Below are 19,413 nucleotides of genomic sequence, written 5' to 3'. Positions count from 1 at the left end.
CTCTAAATTGTATAAACCATAGGGGTGCATGAAGAAAAGATATTTTATAGTGTTTCAGGTTGGAAGTCGTAACTGCGCTATTAAAATGTAAGTATTTAATGTAAATTTTATTTTAAAACATCTAATTGGTACTCACCAAATAATCCTGATCATAACTCCATACTCCACAGGCTAGTTCCACACAGAAGATTACCAGCAGGATACCAAAATACTGTAAAAGCACAATATGAATCTTTTTTGTATGGCAAATACTGCAGCTGAATTAATTTGCTAAATATCTTGAGTCACACTATTAGATGGAAACAGCTTAAAACATTGTATGAAATAATCAGTAGAATTTCCTGTGAGCTATTTTGTTTTCCAATCTGTGCAGTCTATTACAAGGTTTCTTCAAACAATTTGCCACTCAGGTGCTATTAATTGAAGCATGACACAAAATAAAGTACAAGAAAGGGGAAGACCAATATCAAAATCATACAGAGCGAACCAAGCAGGATTAAATACAGGCATACTGGTGTAAGCTTTCTGATTGGGAGACATTTTCAGCAGGATGGGACCCCAGAGATGCCAATCCCGCCCCCCATCACAACCCTCCCCACCCCCGCACAATTTCTGTGGCAGCAGTTTTTGCCCTCTGTCATCAAATATGTATCACTGTGGGGATGGGCACATCTTATGCCAACAGCCACTCTATCAGAATGTAACATGTATTTTAGATCTGGCATAACTCTGGCATTTGTGCACTGAATTCCAGTCCCACACACCAGAACTAAACCACTTTTGCTGCACAAAAATCTCAGATTTCTGGGCCCACCGCCTCTGAAATTGGTAGCACATACCAGTTGAATATAAAGAAAAGGAACATGTCATTTTAAACCAGAAAGTGCTGGAAATACTCAGCAGGTCAGGCAGCATCTGTGGAGAGAAGCAATCTGATGAAAGGTCACAGACCTGAAACATTAACTCTGCTTCTCTCTCCACAGATGCTGCCTGACGTGCTGAATATTTCCAGAACTTTCTGTTTTTATTACAGATTTCCAGCATCTGCAATATTTTGTTTTTACTTCCATGCAGAAAATTTAATGCACTACCCATCACATTGTGTAAGAAGATACATACAACAGGACTGACATCAGAGTATGCTTTGAGCTTAAAACACTATACTGTCCAAAACATATTTGGTAATAACAATCATAACTTCTTCTTCTCTTCTTCTTTGGCCTCCTTGTCTCGGAAGACAATGGGTAAGCGCCTGGAGGTGGTCAGTGGTTTGTGGAGCAGCGCCTGGAGTGGCTATAAAGGCCAATTCTAGAGTGAAAGACACTTCCACAGGTGCTGCAGATAAAATTGGTTGTCAGGGCTGTTACGCAGTTGGCTCAACCCTTGCGATTCTGTCTTTTTTCCTGCCAACTGCTAAGTCTCTTCGACTCGCCACACTTTAGTCCTGTCTTTATGGCTGCCCGCCAGCTCTGGCGAACGCTGGCAACTGACTCCCACGACTTGTGATCAAAGTCACAGGACTTCATGTCGCGTTTGCAGACGTCTTTAGAGTGGAAACCTGGACGGCCGGTGGGTCTGATACCAGTGGCGTGCTCGCTGTACAATGTGTCTTTGGGGATCCTGCCATCTTCCATGCGGCTCACATGGCCAAGCCATCTCAAGCGCCGCTGGCTCAGTAGAGTGTATATGCTGGGGATGTTGGCCGCCTCGAGGACTTCTGCATTGGAGATACTGTCCTGCTACCTGATGCCAAGGATTCTCCGGAGGCAGCGAAGATGGAATGAATTGAGACGTCGCTCTTGGCTGACATACGTTGTCCAGGCCTCGCTGCCATAGAGCAAGGTACTGAGGACACAGGCTTTTATACACTCGGACTTTTGTGTTCTGTGTCAGTGCGCCATTTTCCCACACTCTGTTGGCCAGTCTGGACAAAGCAGTGGAAGCCTTTCCCATGCGCTTGTTGATTTCTGCGTCGAGAGACCGGTTACTGGTGACAGTTGAGCCTCGGTAGGTGAACTCTTGAACCACTTCCAGAGCGTGGTCGCCGATTTTGGTGGATGGAGCATTTCTGACGTCCTGTCCCATGATGTTCATTTTCTTGAGGCTGATGGTAAGGCCAAATTTGTTGCAGGCAACCCAAACTTGTCGATGAGACACTGCAGACACTCTTCAGTGTGAGATGTTAATGCAGTATTGTCAGCAAAGAGGAGTTCCCTGATGAGGACCTTCCGTACTTTGGTCTTCGCTCTTAGACGGGCAAGGTTGAACAACCTGCCACCTGAGCTTGTGTGAAGGAAAATTCCTTCTTCTGAAGACTTGAACGTATGTGACAGCAGCAGGGAGAAGAAGATCCCAAACAGTGTGGGTGCGAGAACACAGCCCTGTTTCATGCCACTCAGGATAGGAAAGAGGTCTGATGAGGCGCCACTATGCTGAATTGTGCCTTTCATATTGTCATGGAATGAGGTGATGATACTTAGTAGCTTTGGTAGACATCCGATCTTTGCTAGTCGTCTGAAGGGACTACGTCTGCTGACAAGGTCAAAGGCTTTGGTGAGATCAACGAAAGCAACGTAGAGGGGCATCTGTTGTTCGTGGCATATCTCCTGTAGCTGACGAAGGGAGAACAGCATGTCAATGGTGGATCTCTCTGCTCGAAAGCCACACTGTGCCTCAGGGTAGACATACTCAGCCAGCTTCTGGTGCCTGTTTAAAGCGACTCGAGCGAAGACTTTCCCCACTATGCTGAGCAGGGAGATTCCACGGTAGTTGTTGCAGTCACCGCGGTCACCTTTGTTTTTATAGAGGGTGATGATATTGGCATCGCGCATGTCCTGTGGTACTGTTCCCTCGTCCCAGCACAGGCAAAGCAGTTCATACAGTGCTGAAAGTATAGCAGGCTTGGCACTCTTGATGATTTCAGGGGTAATGCCATCCTTTCCAGGGGCTTTTCCGTTGGCTAGAGAATCAATGGCATCACTGAGTTCCGATTTTGTTGGCTGTACATCCAGCTCATCCATGATTGGCAGAGACTGGACTGCATTGAGGGCGGTCTCAGTGACAACATTTTCCCTGGAGTACAGTTCCAGGTAGTGCTCAACCCAGCAATCCATTTGCTTGCGTTGGTCAGTGATTGTGTCCCCTGATTTAGATTTGAGGGGGGCGATCTTCTTGATGGTTGGCCCAAAAGCTCTCTTAATGCCATCATACATTCCTCTGATATTTCCGGTGTCAGAGGCCAGCTGAATATGACTGCGTAGGTGTTGCCAGTAGTCATTTGCGCAGTGCGTCTGGCTGCTTTAAGTGCTACGGATGTTAACTCGCTGGGGGCATTCTTGTAGTTCAGCAGTGCAAGGCGCTTAGCGGCTCTGACAGGTTCCAGCTCTTCAAAGTGAGATTGAAACCAGTCTGCATTCTGCTTCACACGTTTGCCATAGGTGGTCATAGCTGAGTCATAGATGGCGTCTCTGACGTGGGCCCACTTGGTCTCTGCATCCCCTGTGGGAGTGTTTTGAAGGGCTTTTTCAAGTGAATTTAGAAATTTTTGTAACAGCTGTGGATAAGTAATTCTGCTAGTGTTGATGCGCGGGCAGCCCTTCTGCTTGGAATGATGTAGCTTCTTTGGTTTGAGTGTAACCTTGCTGCACACCAGGGAGTGGTCGGTGTCGCAGTCCGCACTGTGGAAGCTGCGTATGATTTGAATGCTGTTTAAGGAGGCTCGCCTTGTGACGATGAGGTCCAGCTGGTGCCAACGACGTGATCTTGGGTGCCTCTAAGAAACCTGGTGACAGGGTTTAGTGTGAAAGAACGAGTTGGTGATGCAGAGGTTGTGACAGGTACACAACTCAAGCAGTCTCTGTCCATTCTCATTCATCCTTCCAATGCCACAGCGCAGGAGGGCCATGAGTCATGGTCGGCCCCAACCCTGGCATTAAAGTCCCCCAGCAGGAACAGATGTTCGGTATTGGGGATGCTATTATGGAGTTCCTCGTAGAACTGGTCTTTAACTTCAGGTGGGGAGCAGAGTGGTGGAGCATAGATGCTGAGTAGGTGTACTGGACCAGAGGCGGTGAGCAGTCGGATGGACAGTATGCGTTCTGAGCCATTTGAAGGTGGCTCTATCATGCTGAGCATGAGAACTAAAATGAATCTAAAATGGCAGGCTAGTTAGATTTTGCAAATAACCTTATCTCAACATGACAACGTTTTATATTAGTGTAACATTTCTTTGGTATACTAATATACAGGCAGCAATTCTAAAGATGTGCAACCCACCAAGCTGTAAAAATAAGCCACAGAGCAGCTCATTTAACTCGTTTACATCAAATCTGTTCATTCCAAATGAAACCAAATTAGGCATTACTTCACTTTAGTAAAAAGTGCACAATAAGTCAAAAAGGCCAAGCAATCTGTTTGTTTCCTGCAAAGACACATTATCATCCATATCAACTCACCCCTTACATAAACCTAAAACTTTAAAGTTATTTCACTGTATGAAGGGCATCTAAGCATTTCTCACATATTGGTACCTGTAACTAACAACGTGCAACCTTGACACAAAACTGAGCTCGCAATAGTGCTTGAACCTAAATGCTTAAATTAGCTTTCACTTCTAAAATGGCGAATACAACTCAGATAAAAGGTTTGATTTTTAGCCCCCACTGGGGCCAGGATTGGAGGCGGGCAGGCGCTAAAAATAGCCCCCATGGCCAGCGTGCCAGTTCCCTGGCTCCATCCCGCTCCCCAGCACCATCCCACCCTTGGGCCATTTTTGCGGAGGCAGGATGAGGGGGCACGGTAGGGCTACCTGCATGGACGCAGCAGGTAACTGACACAGCTCATCAAGGGCTACATAAGGTCAATTAAAGGAGACCGAATGGGATTTTCCAGTTGGCCTCCAGATCCCGGAGGTGTTGCAGTCTAGTTTAGGTGCCTGGAGGCGGCCTCCCGACGGCAGGCTAGGAGGCCAGTGCTCCAGGCAGGCTTAGTGGCCTTCCCTGCTTGCCTGGGTGCAACAGCAGCCACAGGCTCCTGCTGCAACACCACCCCTCCCACCTCACCACCCCCATCCCACCGCCATAGTGGTGGCTTGGCTGCAAAACCTATTTTTTAATTTAAACTTTAAAAAGGTTGGAGAGAGGGCACCTCCATTTTGAAGCATCCTCTCCCTTACTTACCTGCCATCACAGCTAGCTGCTCCTTTCAAGTTGGAAGGCCTTTGATTGGTCCTCCAGCTTTGAAAGCCTGCCCTCTGGCCATTAATTGGCTGCCCCAAGGAAAATCACCATGGTGCAGGTTTCTGACCCACATTTCAGCCTTTCGGTGGGATTGCAAAGCCCACGGGGAAAATCCTGCCCAAAGTGTCAGTCGCCTTTTTTTGTACAAGGTTAGTTCATTTTGGTGAATTTTTGTTTGTATTGTTCAATTATCTATACGATTATGTCACTGATTAGCTTTATCTCTCATATTCAGATCATGCAAAGGTTAGTTTGTCCCTTAAGTATGATTTTTCTTTAAACTGAGAGGCTTAATCATTCCATATTCTCTGGTATTCTGATACTGAACAACTGAAAGTGCTTTTGTATTGCAGCAGTCCTACCAACAGGGAGACCAGTAGGTCTACATCCTATTGCCTGGACTATTTAGTATACACTCCCCACACACAGGACGCTAGCAGATTCGTGAAGAAATGGATGCCAAAAGTATGACATGAATACTGCAGAAATAGCTAAGTGTGAAGTGGGAAGAGGTCTGAAGTGGATTTTGCATTTACATGTCAAATTACTGTACAGCAGCAGTAAAGAGCAAAGAAAACAAAATGCATAGTTATTTTGCTTAGCCAGCTGAAAATAAATCATGCTAAAACTGTAGTGCCCTGGTCAGACCCCATCTCAAGTACTTAAAATGGTGGAAAAACTACCCTGTTCAGTTTTGGTTATCAAGACATAAGGGAAATATCCAAGTCGTGGAAGAGTCATGAAGATGATCCTAGTGCCAAAGAATTTGCAAACTATTTATGGAGCAATTAGTCAGGGATTCTTTCACCTTTGTAGTACTACTTATGACTGAGTATTACCTTCATACGTAAATCAGCATTTGTTGCTCTTAATTCCCAACCAATGCAAGTTCATTCACAAAGGAAAATATATTAAATCTATTAAACTAAAAAGGCATTGGGCCAGATTTTGCTGAAATCTGAATGATGCACGGTGTTATTCATATGCAAATTGTCCAGCAATTTGTGGTGAGGAAGAGATACCCCATGACTTGTGAATCACCACTAGTTGCTGGACGAATGGCACAACTCCACCTTTAGCTTTGTGAAAATGGCAACTCACTATCAACCTCTCCGTGAATTCCGTGAAGCTGCTGCATTTGTACATCCAATGCCCATTGAATTTGAGAAAGTTAAGTTATTAATACATGCGTTCCATTTTAACTATGTGATAATTGTTAATGACTGCCAGTCAACCTCTCTTGCCCAAAAAGTGAACAATTATATGTGTGGAGTCTCATTCCTTCAGGTAGAGAATTGTTGAAGATTTTTGAAATATGTAAACTTTAAATGTCATTTTTTTCTTATTTTTCATTTGTCTAGTTATTCTCTCTCTATTAATCCAGTCTTTCTTTCCCTCTCTTTATTTGTCTTTATGTCCCTGAATTCACCCACTCTATTTCACCCTTCTTCTCAGTCCTTCCTTTGTTTATCTCTCAATCCTGTAAACCTCATGGTTTAAGGAAATATGCTGTGTGTCCTGTTGTTCACCAAGGTCCCAGGTGCCCGGTTGCCCCTTCTGGGCCATTATCAGCTCACATTTCCAGAAACTTTGTGGGCAAAATGTTTTAAACTCTAAGCGTGAGTAAACAAGTCTAACTTAACAGGCATGCCACAAGATGCCCTGCTCCAGCAAAATCTGGGCTATTAATTATGCTACAAAAACTGTGTATCAAATACTAAAAGTTAAGATAATTGTCGGAAATATATCCGTGGGCTTCAGGAGCCCAAATTTGGGATCAAATGGGGGTCCCAAGCCTGCACTTGCTGGCAGTGAAACCGGCGTCAAAATCTTTCTGGAGGCAGACTCCTAATTGGCCACCTCTGTAATTGCCACCTTATTAAGGATGGTGGGAGGGCTCCTGATGTTGTTGGCCCAATCAGAGGACTGATAGCTCTGGAACCTCGGCAGCCCCACTGGGAGAGGTGGGCGCTGCTGAGGCAGATCAGAAACCACGAGGGTGCCTCAACATGGAAGCATAAATTTAAATGAAAATTTCAGAGGGGTGAAGCTGCTCGGCCCCTTGGAATGGAGGAGAAACCCCTCCGATGGAATTGTTTCTCACCCACTGCCCCGTCATTGGGACATGGAGCCGTTGGCTCTGATGGCCCCCCAGCCTGCCATTGAGCTGGCAGTCTCCGCACACAGCAGAATGCTGGCAAGGCTGCAAAATCACCCCTAATTGGGGCCTTAATTATGTTAATTGGTTACCCGCCTTGGTGGCCGCCCCGGGAAAGTTCCCCAGTGTTGGGAATGCATCAGCGAGCCGTCCCCACATGGCTCCCCACTATTAACCCACACCCCCCTCCAGCCCCACCATCTCCAAGCCTGCAGGGAAAATTCAGCCCAATATTTCAGGCATGAGGCATTTGAGAATTCACTTAACTAAGTTGCAGAGTATTCTTTACTGAAAGCATACATACCCAAGCAAGAAGCAGGGGATTTCCCTTTACTGTTCCACAGCAGCCTAACATTCCAACTATTATTAAAAAACAGCACACAGCAATCATTACAGGGTGGATCACCGGAAAATATGTTAGAATGAATGCTTCTTCCAGCCTGCAAAAGAACATTAAATCTGAGTTAATGGTATCCAAAAGACATTACATTAATTTAAAAAATCAGTAATAATGAAAACAATAGTTTCTGTACTAATATCTACACAGGGCTGCTTTGGTGTTTTGCATTTCCAATGATCAACAATTATAGAATAAGCCTCACAAAAATAATGAAAAGTAGCTGATTATTACACAATGTAATATTCTGTAACCACAATCTTATTTATACAAGTTTGTTGAAGTGTTGGCATGTTCTTGACACGGTTTCCATTCAACGGCATGCTATGTAATGGTATAAAGCTTGGAGAAATACAGCAAAATTTTACATGCGAGAGGAATGAAGACACTCTTCAGATGGGCTAGCAAACTAATGTAATTTAATATTGAATTCCAGCATTTTGGAAATGCACTAGGACTGGGGGTGGAACTGGCATTAGGCCAATGGTTCTTATTTTGGCTTTCATTGATATGGCCAATATTAATGTATTTTGTTTTATATTTTTCAGGTTTATAAAGTCGAGTCTCAACTACCTCTCTCATTCCAACGATATATTTATTTTCTTCCTCGTTTTTCTGCTAATTTTCAGTCCTTCCTTTCTCCTCCATTTGAAGGTATTGACTTCTTGGTGGTTTACAATTCCAATGGCTCTTGGTGCATCTTGGTACCATGTGCAAGTGGCTATTTTTAATCTCCAAGTCTAAATAGTGAGTGTCAGCTGGCACTTCACTGTGAAGGGCACCACAATTTAAAGCACGGCAACCCGACCCAAACCCGACGGGACCGGATGACATGTGTCGGGTCGGGTCTCTCTTCCGGGTCCAAAATTCGGGCTCAGGTCGGGTCGGGCTGGACATGGGCAGAGATCAGGACGGGATCAGAAATCAGAGGTGAGAAGAGTGGGATGGAGAGGGGAAAGGAGGGGAAAGAAACAGCTACAAGTTCCGACATAAAGCACCGCATGAAATTAACCCAACCCCTTACACTCTGAAGCCTATCAAGTCCGGCAAAAACTGATAAGCCCGGGGAAGATACCAATAACTGCAGTAAGTACAGAAACATCAACTGAGCTCTTGCTTTAATCTATACTTGATCCAAGGATTTAAAATTATCCTGAAATAGGGAGATTAAACCTCCCAACCTGAGTTCTCTGCGCAGTTTTTTTTTGTTAATGACATCAGAAGCTTGTTTGCTCCATTGCATGATTTCCTGAAGTGGATACTTTTTTTCCCACAAGTGCTCAGGGTTGCGGTGCCTTTGCCTGTTTGAAATCAGTGTTTGTTTTTTTTTAAACTTTATGATGTTAATTGAACACGGGTACATCAGCAACTGGCACCTGTACTCGATCACTGGTCTAAAGTTTAGCTACCCGACCAAACACGGCACAGTGGCGCAGTGGTTAGCACCGCAGCCTCACAGCTCCAGCGACCCGGGTTCAATTCTGGGTACTGCCTGTGTGGAGTTTGCAAGTTCTCCCTGTGTCTGCGTGGGTTTTCTCCGGGTGCTCCGGTTTCCTCCCACAAGCCAAAAGACTTGCAGGTTGATAGGTAAATTGGCCATGATAAATTGCCCCTAGTATAGGTAGGTGGTTAGGAAATATAGGGACAGGTGGGGATGTGGTAGGGAACCTGGGATTAGTGTAGGATTAGTATAAATGGGTGGTTGATGGTCGGCACAGACTCGGTGGGCCGAAGGGCCTGTTTCAGTGCTGTATCTCTAAACTAAAACTAAACAAACCCGAATACATGTTTCGGGTTCAGGTCTGGCGGGCATTCAAAAAAATTAAAGGACTCGGGCTCGGGTTGGCTGTTGTCGGGTCAGGCCCAGGTCGGGTTTTAATTTTATACCCGAGCCAGGCTTTACCACAGTTGGCTCTAAAGCCATCCTCATCCATGGTTCACACATATACACACACACACACATCCGCAAGGGGCACTGTATATCAGTCAGGAGTGGGATCCACAAACAATTTTCCCCTCCCTAAATCAGAGATTTTGCAGTCAATTGTAGCACCTGTGCGACTGCTCAGTACAAACTGAGAATTGAACTACTGCACATTAAAAGAGGGATTATTGCCATTGGCTCATTGTATGTGTTTCTAAATAATGTTCATTTAATTCTCTCATTATTGGACTCAATAGGCTTGGCTTTCCTTTTGGGAGCGGAGTAGTGACAGGTTAGAACTTCCTCACACTCTTCCAACTCGGCCCTGATCCCAGATGGACTCTCAGCGGGATTCCTACCGCTAAGAGGAAACCCAACACTACGAGATTGGAAAATCCCAGATGAGGACCTTAAAAAGGCAGAAGATCCAAAAATCAAAAAAACTCCCTTCCTTGTAGACTGAAGCAGAGACTAAGAAAGATAAGTGTTGGGGCCAAACTGAAGGGAGACGAGGTCTCTACTCGGACCTCCCCTTCGATTAACAGAAACTGGGGTCTTCCCACCACTACCCTGGGGCAAATACCACCTTTCTTCTGGGGAATGGCAAATAGGAAGGAAATCTGCTGGGAACCTGGGATCTGCCCTTACGTGCTTGTGACATTTATATGTGGTAAATGGGGAAGGGAAACTAAGGATGGCCCTAACAGGAAGCAAATCAAGGTTGGGGTGGGGATCTGGTGGTAGGCCTCATTTTCCCAATTACTCTTCCACTCCCATTTCAGTTGCTATCCTGACTGATTTCTGGTGGCTTAGAAGAGAGTATTCGGCTAATACCCCGGTGATGCAACCAGCAGTTTAAGCAAAAGAAAAATTCATTGAGATTGAATAGAGAACACAGAAATATGTCAATGTTAATAATAGTTCTTATTTCACAATTCTGCATTGAAATAATGAAGTTGCCCTACTTGATGAGTATTCTTATTTTCAATTTATACCAACAAAAATATATGTCATATTAAGCACTGGTGGCCAATGTCAACAGCAAACAAAAATATCTGATTGTCCAGAATGTTCTATTCCAGAAGGATAGAACTGAAGCCAATCTTTACACATTTTTATATTTACAGAGCTACGCATTACAAGCATACAGTTCTTAACCCAACAACTACAGTTTTAGTCTGTACCTATTTATAGGGGCTCAGTTAATGCCCAGCACCTGTAAACAATTGAACACAATATACAATTAACACACAGTGTTCTTTTTTCAAATGTCTTTAAAAACTAATCTCATTGTAAAGGGGGTAATTGTGGCAATGATTCAGCTGCATACTTTTAAAAAGTTCTATATATTTCTCCTCTGCCCTAATCTCATCTGCGCAGTCTCAGATCACTGAGCACAGGCTAAGTACCTAACCCTCAGCTACAGGAAGAAATCTGGAGCTATGCCACTCCAGACTGCCCCATAAATGTCAGCTCAAGAGTAGTCATGACAGTGACCAGGGAGCTGGACAACTACTCCTGCACCAGGCGTGGTATACAGTATAGGGAGACCTAAAGAGGGATAGAAAATACATTTTTAAAAAAGAAAAAAACAAATGTTGTTCTCCTCTTCAGGTTCAAAACTCATGTTTGCTTCAACTATGATGCTTGTTCCTGCCAGTGGCGAATAGCCGACAGCCATCACCAAAGCTACCTTGTTAGCTGCCAAAAGCTGTGCCTTTGAGTTAGTAGCTATAAATTATAATATGAATTGCATAAAGTGCAATTTGCAAAGATTTTCCCTAAGGCTATCTAACCACACCTGAAATACTGGATGCAGGATGCAAGTTATATTTTTGCTTCAGGTGTGATTGGAGACCATTAATGAATGTTTGATGCTGAACTCTTGACACAAACCAGAAAGTTTTGCATTTCAACTTCAAAACATGATTTGCAATGCAGAAACACACAGTACAAATTGCCCAAAAACTTTCTGAAAATTATTTCCCAAAACTGCGTAGGATCTTTTTTTAAACAAAATAAGCTCCAAACCTGCAACAGCTTAGATCTTATTCTCTGTTAGCATCATGGAATACCATGTTTAGAACCAAGTTTAACGTTTTCAAAAGAATATGTTGGTATCAAGTTATAATGATATATCATCAGTTGCTGTGAGTCAAGCCATCAATCGTAATTATGAACATTTTACATTTTCAAACAGCACCTCAAAAAGATAATAAAATTGGCAATGAAACTCGTCTCAAAACCATCTGCTACTTACCTTAATAGCAAAAAGCAATGTGATGTTTTGAAGATGTTTACTTGCACGGAAGGATTCAACTTGATGGTCAACTATTAACAAAAGCATCTGAACTAACGATCATGGGCAGGAAACCTACTCAAATTACCATAAAACTACAAGTTGGAAGTCTAGATTTTAAATATCAATGGTTGTGAAAGGAAATCATTGACAAGGATTAGATATGATGCAGAAGCTGCTCTTATCAGAAGTCGTTTCTATACGGCATCTACCACATTTTAAATATCTAATTATAATTCATGTTTGACAGACTCAATAAATAACTGCACATAAGGAATTTATCCAGTACTTAGTTCATACATACCTGGTTTCTGTTGTTAATAGAAGTACATTATTCAGGTAATCTCTCATCCATGCAGACACACCCAGAACACAGACTGACATCAGCTGTAAAATATGTATGTCTTTTATTTACTATTCTGTAGGCAAATATTTGAAACTGTGCAGTAATTCCTTTTTGCTCAACTGGTTTCCCATTATTACTGTTATCAGCTTTCAGCCACAAATGTTTTACAAATATGCAGATTTAAGTACCAGTACTGTAGTTCAGTGCTTTTTAAAAAAAAAACAATGAGTGTATTTCATTGTAATATCTAGAGATTGATTTTATTCATCTTCTTAAACAAATTAAGCTTCTGAAAATTGTGTTATATTATTTTGCAGTTAGGATCGGATGTGGGCAAAGTTATAAAGAAAAGAAAGACTTGTATTTATATAGCACCATTCACAACCATCAGATGCTTTATAGCTAATGAAATATCTTTTTTTAAGTAGTCGCTGTTGCGATATGGAAAATGCGCCACTGCTGGTGCTGCATCACACTGCTAGAAGATGAGGCACTTTGATGGATGTGCACCCTCAAAGTCAGCTAAATGTGGTCTGGTGGGCACCGAAACCAGTCAGGCGGGCCCTGGTGAGTATCAGGGGGTCGCGGAGGACAGGCGGTGCCATTGCCACATTGGCAGCCACTGATGCCAGGGGGCCCCCAATGGGAACAGGGTGCCCAAAAAGGAGGCCCCCCCCCCACACCAGAGCCCACTCTGAGCCCTCCAGGATTTATCTAATGGCCTCCCCACATGGTGGCGGGCCCCCAGCAGCAGAGGCGGAAAAAGAGCCTTAATTGGCCACTTCAGTGGCTCAGTTGGGCTCTGGGTGGGCAGGCCATCTGCCACCTTTCCCACCTTTCCCACCACTGGCAAAATGACATGGCAGCAGCAAGAGGCGGGCACGCCACCTGATGCTTTCCCATGCCATTTTGCCAGCCTTGCCACCACCCAGCCTGTCCCCAAAGGGCTAGTAATATTCAGCCCTATATTTCAGAAAGATTATAAAAGTTACTTTCCTATTATATTTCTATTTAAAATACGTAACTGCATTCTCAATTCATTTTTATGGCTTTCTATATATAAAAAGGCATAAGAAAAAATTCTGTTCAGCTACACAGAATTGCATGGAATGTACAGTTCAGAAACAGGCCATTCGGCCCAAATGGTTCATGCAGTGTTTATGCTCCAGAAAAGCTTCCTCCTGCTTCATCTAACCCTTTCAGCATAACCTTCTATTCCTTTCTCCCTACTGTGTTTATCTAGTTTCCCCTTAAAGGCATCTATTCTCAGATTGCAGATGACTAACAAATATACTCATGCCCAATAAAAAGTATAATTTTTTACAGTGTGATGCAGTTATGAAATTGTTGACATATATTGCAAAACCCAACCCCAAAATTTCTTTACTTTCTTATTCATAATCTTGAGAATCTTCACCAAATTATGAAAATATTGTCTTGATGGCGTTGTCTCAATACCCTTCAGAAACATAGCTGGTCCAATCAACTCAAATTTAGTGAATTAAAGCCTTATTGTCAGAATTTTCAGCTGTACTTTTTAGTACAACTGGTAAAAGTTACTCTGATCTGAACACTAGTTTTGGATTGTATTCCAGATTACACAAAATCTTATGAAGAATGATTGACCAATGGTATTAGGATACTGCAAAAATTAACCATAATGTAAATAACAACTGGAGCATTCTGTCTAAGCACATTGATGGACTATCTATCAAGAGCTAACTAAGACTATCAAAAACAAACCTTTCCCTCAGAACATCCAAAGTTCAAGTAAAAATCGATTAGTTCAATAATGCTGGAAAAGATTGTAGGAGCAGTGTTGTAATTTTACCAATATTTACTCAGTTTTCCAGAGACGATCTAAGTTATCAGCGCCCCAAAGCTTGCAGAGCACATTAATGACTGTCTGTGAGCTGTCAGCAGAAGTAGAGGAATCTGTTTTTTCGTAATCGTACTCACCCAGAAAAGAAAATTCAAAGCATAAAGCGAGCAGCGCAGACATTTAACGGAATCTTCTCTGGCCATTCTGAAAGAAGCTCAAGGGTTGACCCCATCATTCTGTTTCACAACCAGATCATCCCCCCCGTCACCTTAAAAAGAGTCAAAAGTAAAACGGACGATAACACTTCGCTGATAGTTCGAACATTAGTATTTATGTGGTCGTTTCTATAATAATTTTACAAGTTAGAAATGCTATTCCGCTTTATGAAAGAAGTTATTCCTGTTTTAGGCTTAGTTATAGTTAAAAAAAACTTTGAGGTGTTTCAAAGTTCGGGTTACAGTTAAAGCAAGGGTCACCCTCGTTTTACACGTTGAGTTACAGTTAGACACAAGTTTGTTACTTTTGTTCAACTCACCCTCTACAGTACAAAAGATTCTAAACTAGTGACACCTGATTAACAACCAAGAAACCATCGTCATTTTATTTCGAATATTCGCTGCCTTTGAAGTTTCATGTCATATGTAAACTAATAAACTGTCAATATAACTGAAAATCATCAAGGGCTTTTCTTAGTTAATAGAGACACCGATACATTTAAAAATAAAGTTGGAAACTGACCAGTTTGCTTCAGTTTTCTTCCGTTTCACATCTCCATCGCATTTCTGCTGAGCCATATCATTATGCTCACAATTATCTAATTCCAAATGCCTAAAATTCTCTGCTAACTTTCCAGATAAAAAAGAAACGTTGTCGTTGGTTGAGTCATCCTGTTGCTCCGTAAATGTCAGGGTAATTAACCCTTAACCCGGAATGTTTGGTAATGAATAATCTCAGCAACACTCCTCCCAAAGGCGCGTTACTTATTTACCAGGTCCATGCCTCACGACCGAACTATCCATTGGGATGCAGAAAGCAGAAAACACCTGACTGTTTGCTGCGTTGTATTTAATCAATAGCAGAAGTACAAACTCATACTGCCACAGGTACCGACCCACAGTGCCAAAGGCTCAAACTCGCAATATCACAGGGGCAAACTCGCAAGACTACAGGTACAACTCACAACATCATAGGTACAAACTCGCAATACTACAGGCACAACTCACAAGACTACAACAAAAATGTATTTATATAGCACCTTTAATGTAATAAAATGGCCCAAGGTGCTTCACAGAGGTATTATCAAACAAAATATGACACCGAGCCACATGAGGGGACGCTAGGGCAGATGACCATAAGATTAGTCAAAGAGATATGTTTGAATGAGGGTCTTAAAGGAAGGAAGTGAGGTAGAGAGGCTTCGAATGTTAGGAGGGAATTTCAGAGCTTAGGGCTTTGGCAGCTGAAGGCACGGCCACCATCGGTGGAGCAATTAAAATTGGGGATGCTCAAGAGGCCAGATTTAGAGCAGCACAGACATCACAGAGGATTGAAGGGCTGGAGGAGATTACTGAGATAGGGAGGGTCCATGCCATGGATGGATTTGAAAACAAGGATGAGAATTTTAAAATAGAGTCATTGTTTAACCGGCAGTTAGTGTAAGTCAGCAAGCACAGGGGTGACGAATGGAAATATTTGGTGCAAGTTAGGAAACAGGCAGCAGAGTTTTGGGTGACCCCAATTTTATTTAGATTTAGATTTAGAGATACAGCACTGAAACAGGCACCGAGTCTGTGCCGACCATTAACCACCCATTTATACTAATCCTACACTAATCCCATATTCCTACCACATCTTCACCTGTCCCTATATTCCCCTACCACCTACCTATACTAGGGGCAATTTATAATGGCCAATTTACCTATCAACTTGCAAGTCTTTTGGCTGTGGGAGGAAACCGGAGCACCCAGAGGAAACCCACGCAGACACAGGGAGAACTTGCAAACTCCACACAGGCAGTACCCAGAATTGAACCCGGGTCGCTAGAGCTGTGAGGCTGCAGTGCTAACCACTGCCCATGAAGGGTAGAATGTGGGAGGCCGGCTAGGAGTGCATTAGAAAGGCAAATCTGGAGGTAACAAAGGCATGAATGAGGGTTTCAGCAGCAGAAAAGCTGAGGCAGGGTTGGTGACGGGTGGTGTCATGGAGGTGAAAAGAGGCAGTCTTAGTGACAGCACAGTTTTGTGGTTGAAAACTCATCTCAGGATCAAATATAACACCAAGGTTGCAAACACTCTGGTTCAGCCTCAGACAGTGGCCAAGGAGAGGGCTGGAATTGATGGCAAGGGAATGGAGTTTGTGGCAGGGACTGAAGACAATGGCTTCAGTCTTCCCAAATATTTAACTAGAGGAAATTTCTGCTCATGCAGTACTGGACATTGGACAAGCAATCTGACAATTTCAAGGCAGTGGAGGAGTCGGGAGAGGTGGTAGTGAGGTAGAGCTGGGAGTCCTCCGCACACATGTGGAAATTGAGGGCAGCATGTAGATGAGAAATAGGATGGGTCGAAGGATAAATCCTTGGGGGAGACGAGAGGTAACAGTACAGCAATGGGAAGAGAAGGCATTGATGGCAATTCTCTAGCTACAATTAAATAGATAAGAATGGAACCAGGCTGGTGCAATCACACCCAGCTGGGTGACGGTAGAGAGGCGTTGGAGGAGGATAGTGTAATCAACTGTGTCAAAAGCAGGTAGAAACTCACAATGTCACAGGCACAAACTCTCAGTCACCAATTTAAAAAAATATATATACTAAAGACAAATCTTCCCAATTGATCATTGCACGTTGTAAAACAAAAAACTGCGAAAAGCTCAAAATTCGAACTTACTGGATGTGGAAAGTGAGTGTAACAAGCGGACTCTCCTGTGCCTAAAGAGCAAAATTGCAGCGCGATGTTATACTTAGGCTGGGAGCTCCCAGCAGCTTTTTCTTTTCGACCCCAATGCTTGGACTTTTTGCTTTCTGAGTAAATACCTGTGCAAGAGCGGTTCCCAGGTTCCACACAATCTCTCCACAATTCCCGAGCACTTTGACAGCAGGAATGCCCTCACGCTGCGCATGCGAGCTGTCCTGAGCTCCACCCACCCGAGGGGCTAACGCCAGGTCTTAAAGTCCCACGGTCTCCATCCGCTGTTGCAGTGTTGACCTGCATCAGGGTCTGACAGGTTCTGCCATCCACTGGTCTCCAAACAAGCAATCTCAACGTTTTAGGGAAAAATTTACATCGATGCACCATTATTCACAAGAGTTGCCCAGAAAAATGCCAGAATGTCAACCTAATATTCTCCATTATTCACATTGGTCTCTTCATTTTCATAGTCCCATCACTATTAGTGAAATGTGACTTTTTGTTTATTTTTACATGTGATGCAGGACATGTAACAGTATGGCATGGCATGGTCACACTTGCCCTGTACACAAGAATTTTTTTAGCAATGCTTATAATTTGCTGGTTGTCTCTTGTATAAATACAAGTGAAAATACACAATGTACAACAACATGCAGACTTTATGTTCCATGAGCAGCTGGCCCAAGTGGTCTGGCCAGAAGGATGTTGTAGTTCTGCTCTTTACTGTGCTCCTCATGGCTGGTTTCAGCTCCTGATTTTTTTTTTGTTGCTCCACAGATGGATTCTTTGCTGCAAGTTGTAGATGGGAAAACTTGGTTTTAAAGTCAGTTAGGAATTCCTACTTTTCTTTATTCGTTCGTGGGATGTGGGCATCGCTGGCAAGGCCAGCATTTATTGCCCATCCCTGCTACAGCATACAGTTTGTTTCTGAAATGAAGAAGCAATGTCCAGGAGCTGCAACCAAACAGGAGAAGGTCATCAAGGAGGGAGAATGTTTTTTTCCCAAAAATACACTTTATTCACAAAATTTGCATACATTACATAACAGTTCAAATTTAGCATTACATAAAGTGCAATACTGTTTCTTTCAATACAGTACATGAGGCCTCATTGCACTTGCCATTACAGATTATATTTACAATCCACATTTACATTTCATGTCAAACATTCTCTGGTGCATACATGCCAAGGGGTTTTACACGGTATACTATGGCAGGAGGGCCTTTCCCCATTGAACCTTTAGGAGATTGCTTCTGTAAACGGAAGGGTGATGATTGGAAGAGACGACAATTGAAGTTTAGAAGGGAACAGTACTACTGAACTGGTAGATGGAGTTGGACAACAACAATGTCCTGTGAATTGGAGGGGACTTGTGGTTAGAGGTGAAGTGCCTGTCTGAACAGGAAGAGTTAAAGGAGAGCATCTCTGTGAATTGGGGAATGGGTGGGATTGAAAGAGGCAGAGGAGAAAATTGGAGGTGTTAGAATTGGAGAGTATTTCTGTGAACTGGTAGGAGGAAATGAAGAGGAACAGGTCTTAAGAATTTGAGTGTGGTTAGTTGGAGGTGGTGTATCTCTCTGAACTGTAGGAGTTAAAAAGGGAGCATACGTCTGTTAACTAGTTGGGAGAATGGTGAGGAGAGACTGGCTCTGTCATTTGGGGGATTAGAGGGAAGAGTTCTGTGAATGGGAAGGCTGTGCCTCCAGGAAGGATCAAGGTGACTTTGAGAAGTGATGATTTGGTTGGTTTGCTCAACCCAAATGTCAGATTTTTAATCCATAAGGTTGCAAAAAGAAGTATTAATCTGAAATGAAAGTGTTTTAAAAATAAACTGAATGCAACATTTTAATGTGAAAATGCATTTTTTTTTTTGCTTATGAAGGATCGTGCCTGATTCCTCCAAGAAATGCATTTGCCATTGTGCATGGTGTGGGAGAAGAGTGGGGGGATGGGGGAAATGGCAAAATTTAACAGAGTTGTACCATTCTAAATGTGTTACATACACTCAATGCAAATGCACAAATAAAATTAATGCTAACAATATATTTGTGTCTCATAATCAGTTGGGCTTGTTCTAGTTTGTAAGTGTACATAGAAAAAAATAACAATTTAAAAGTAATATGAAAGTGGTTAAATGTATTACAAGACCAACAACATTAAGGGATTCAGAATATTATAATCCATGTTATTATAATTTGAACCACAAATGCAAATTACACGACAAATTACATGCCCTATATATTTCAATATAACATTTATGGCTTTTCCTTCTCAGTATCTTTGTGTTTTCTGCTTTATTTTTAAATTAAGATTTTTTTTTA

The 19,413-nt window shown here is 42.8% G+C and overlaps 1 protein-coding gene across 3 annotated transcripts in view; it reads right to left on the bottom strand.

Moving 5' to 3' along the window:
• Nucleotides 1–17,294, bottom strand: part of tspan12 (tetraspanin 12) — a 42,107-nt gene extending 24,813 nt beyond the window's left edge. The window contains exons 1-5 of one of the 3 annotated variants that reach the window (XM_068051225.1): nt 17,218–17,294; nt 14,321–14,451; nt 12,320–12,402; nt 7,700–7,835; nt 137–211 (exon numbers count right to left, since the gene is read on the bottom strand). In XM_068051225.1, the coding sequence (XP_067907326.1) occupies nt 137–211; nt 7,700–7,835; nt 12,320–12,402; nt 14,321–14,386 (360 nt within the window). In that variant the 5' untranslated portion in view covers nt 14,387–14,451; nt 17,218–17,294. The other 2 variants (XM_068051226.1, XM_068051224.1) reach the window with 2 other exon arrangements.
• Nucleotides 17,295–19,413: the final 2,119 nt, after the last annotated feature.

The sequence above is a fragment of the Heterodontus francisci genome, chromosome 18 (assembly GCF_036365525.1).
Source record: "Heterodontus francisci isolate sHetFra1 chromosome 18, sHetFra1.hap1, whole genome shotgun sequence".
Classification (NCBI taxonomy): Eukaryota; Metazoa; Chordata; class Chondrichthyes; order Heterodontiformes; family Heterodontidae; genus Heterodontus; species Heterodontus francisci.
Note: the sequence above shows the minus strand (reverse complement) of the source record. Positions and strands in the feature narration are given on the sequence as shown.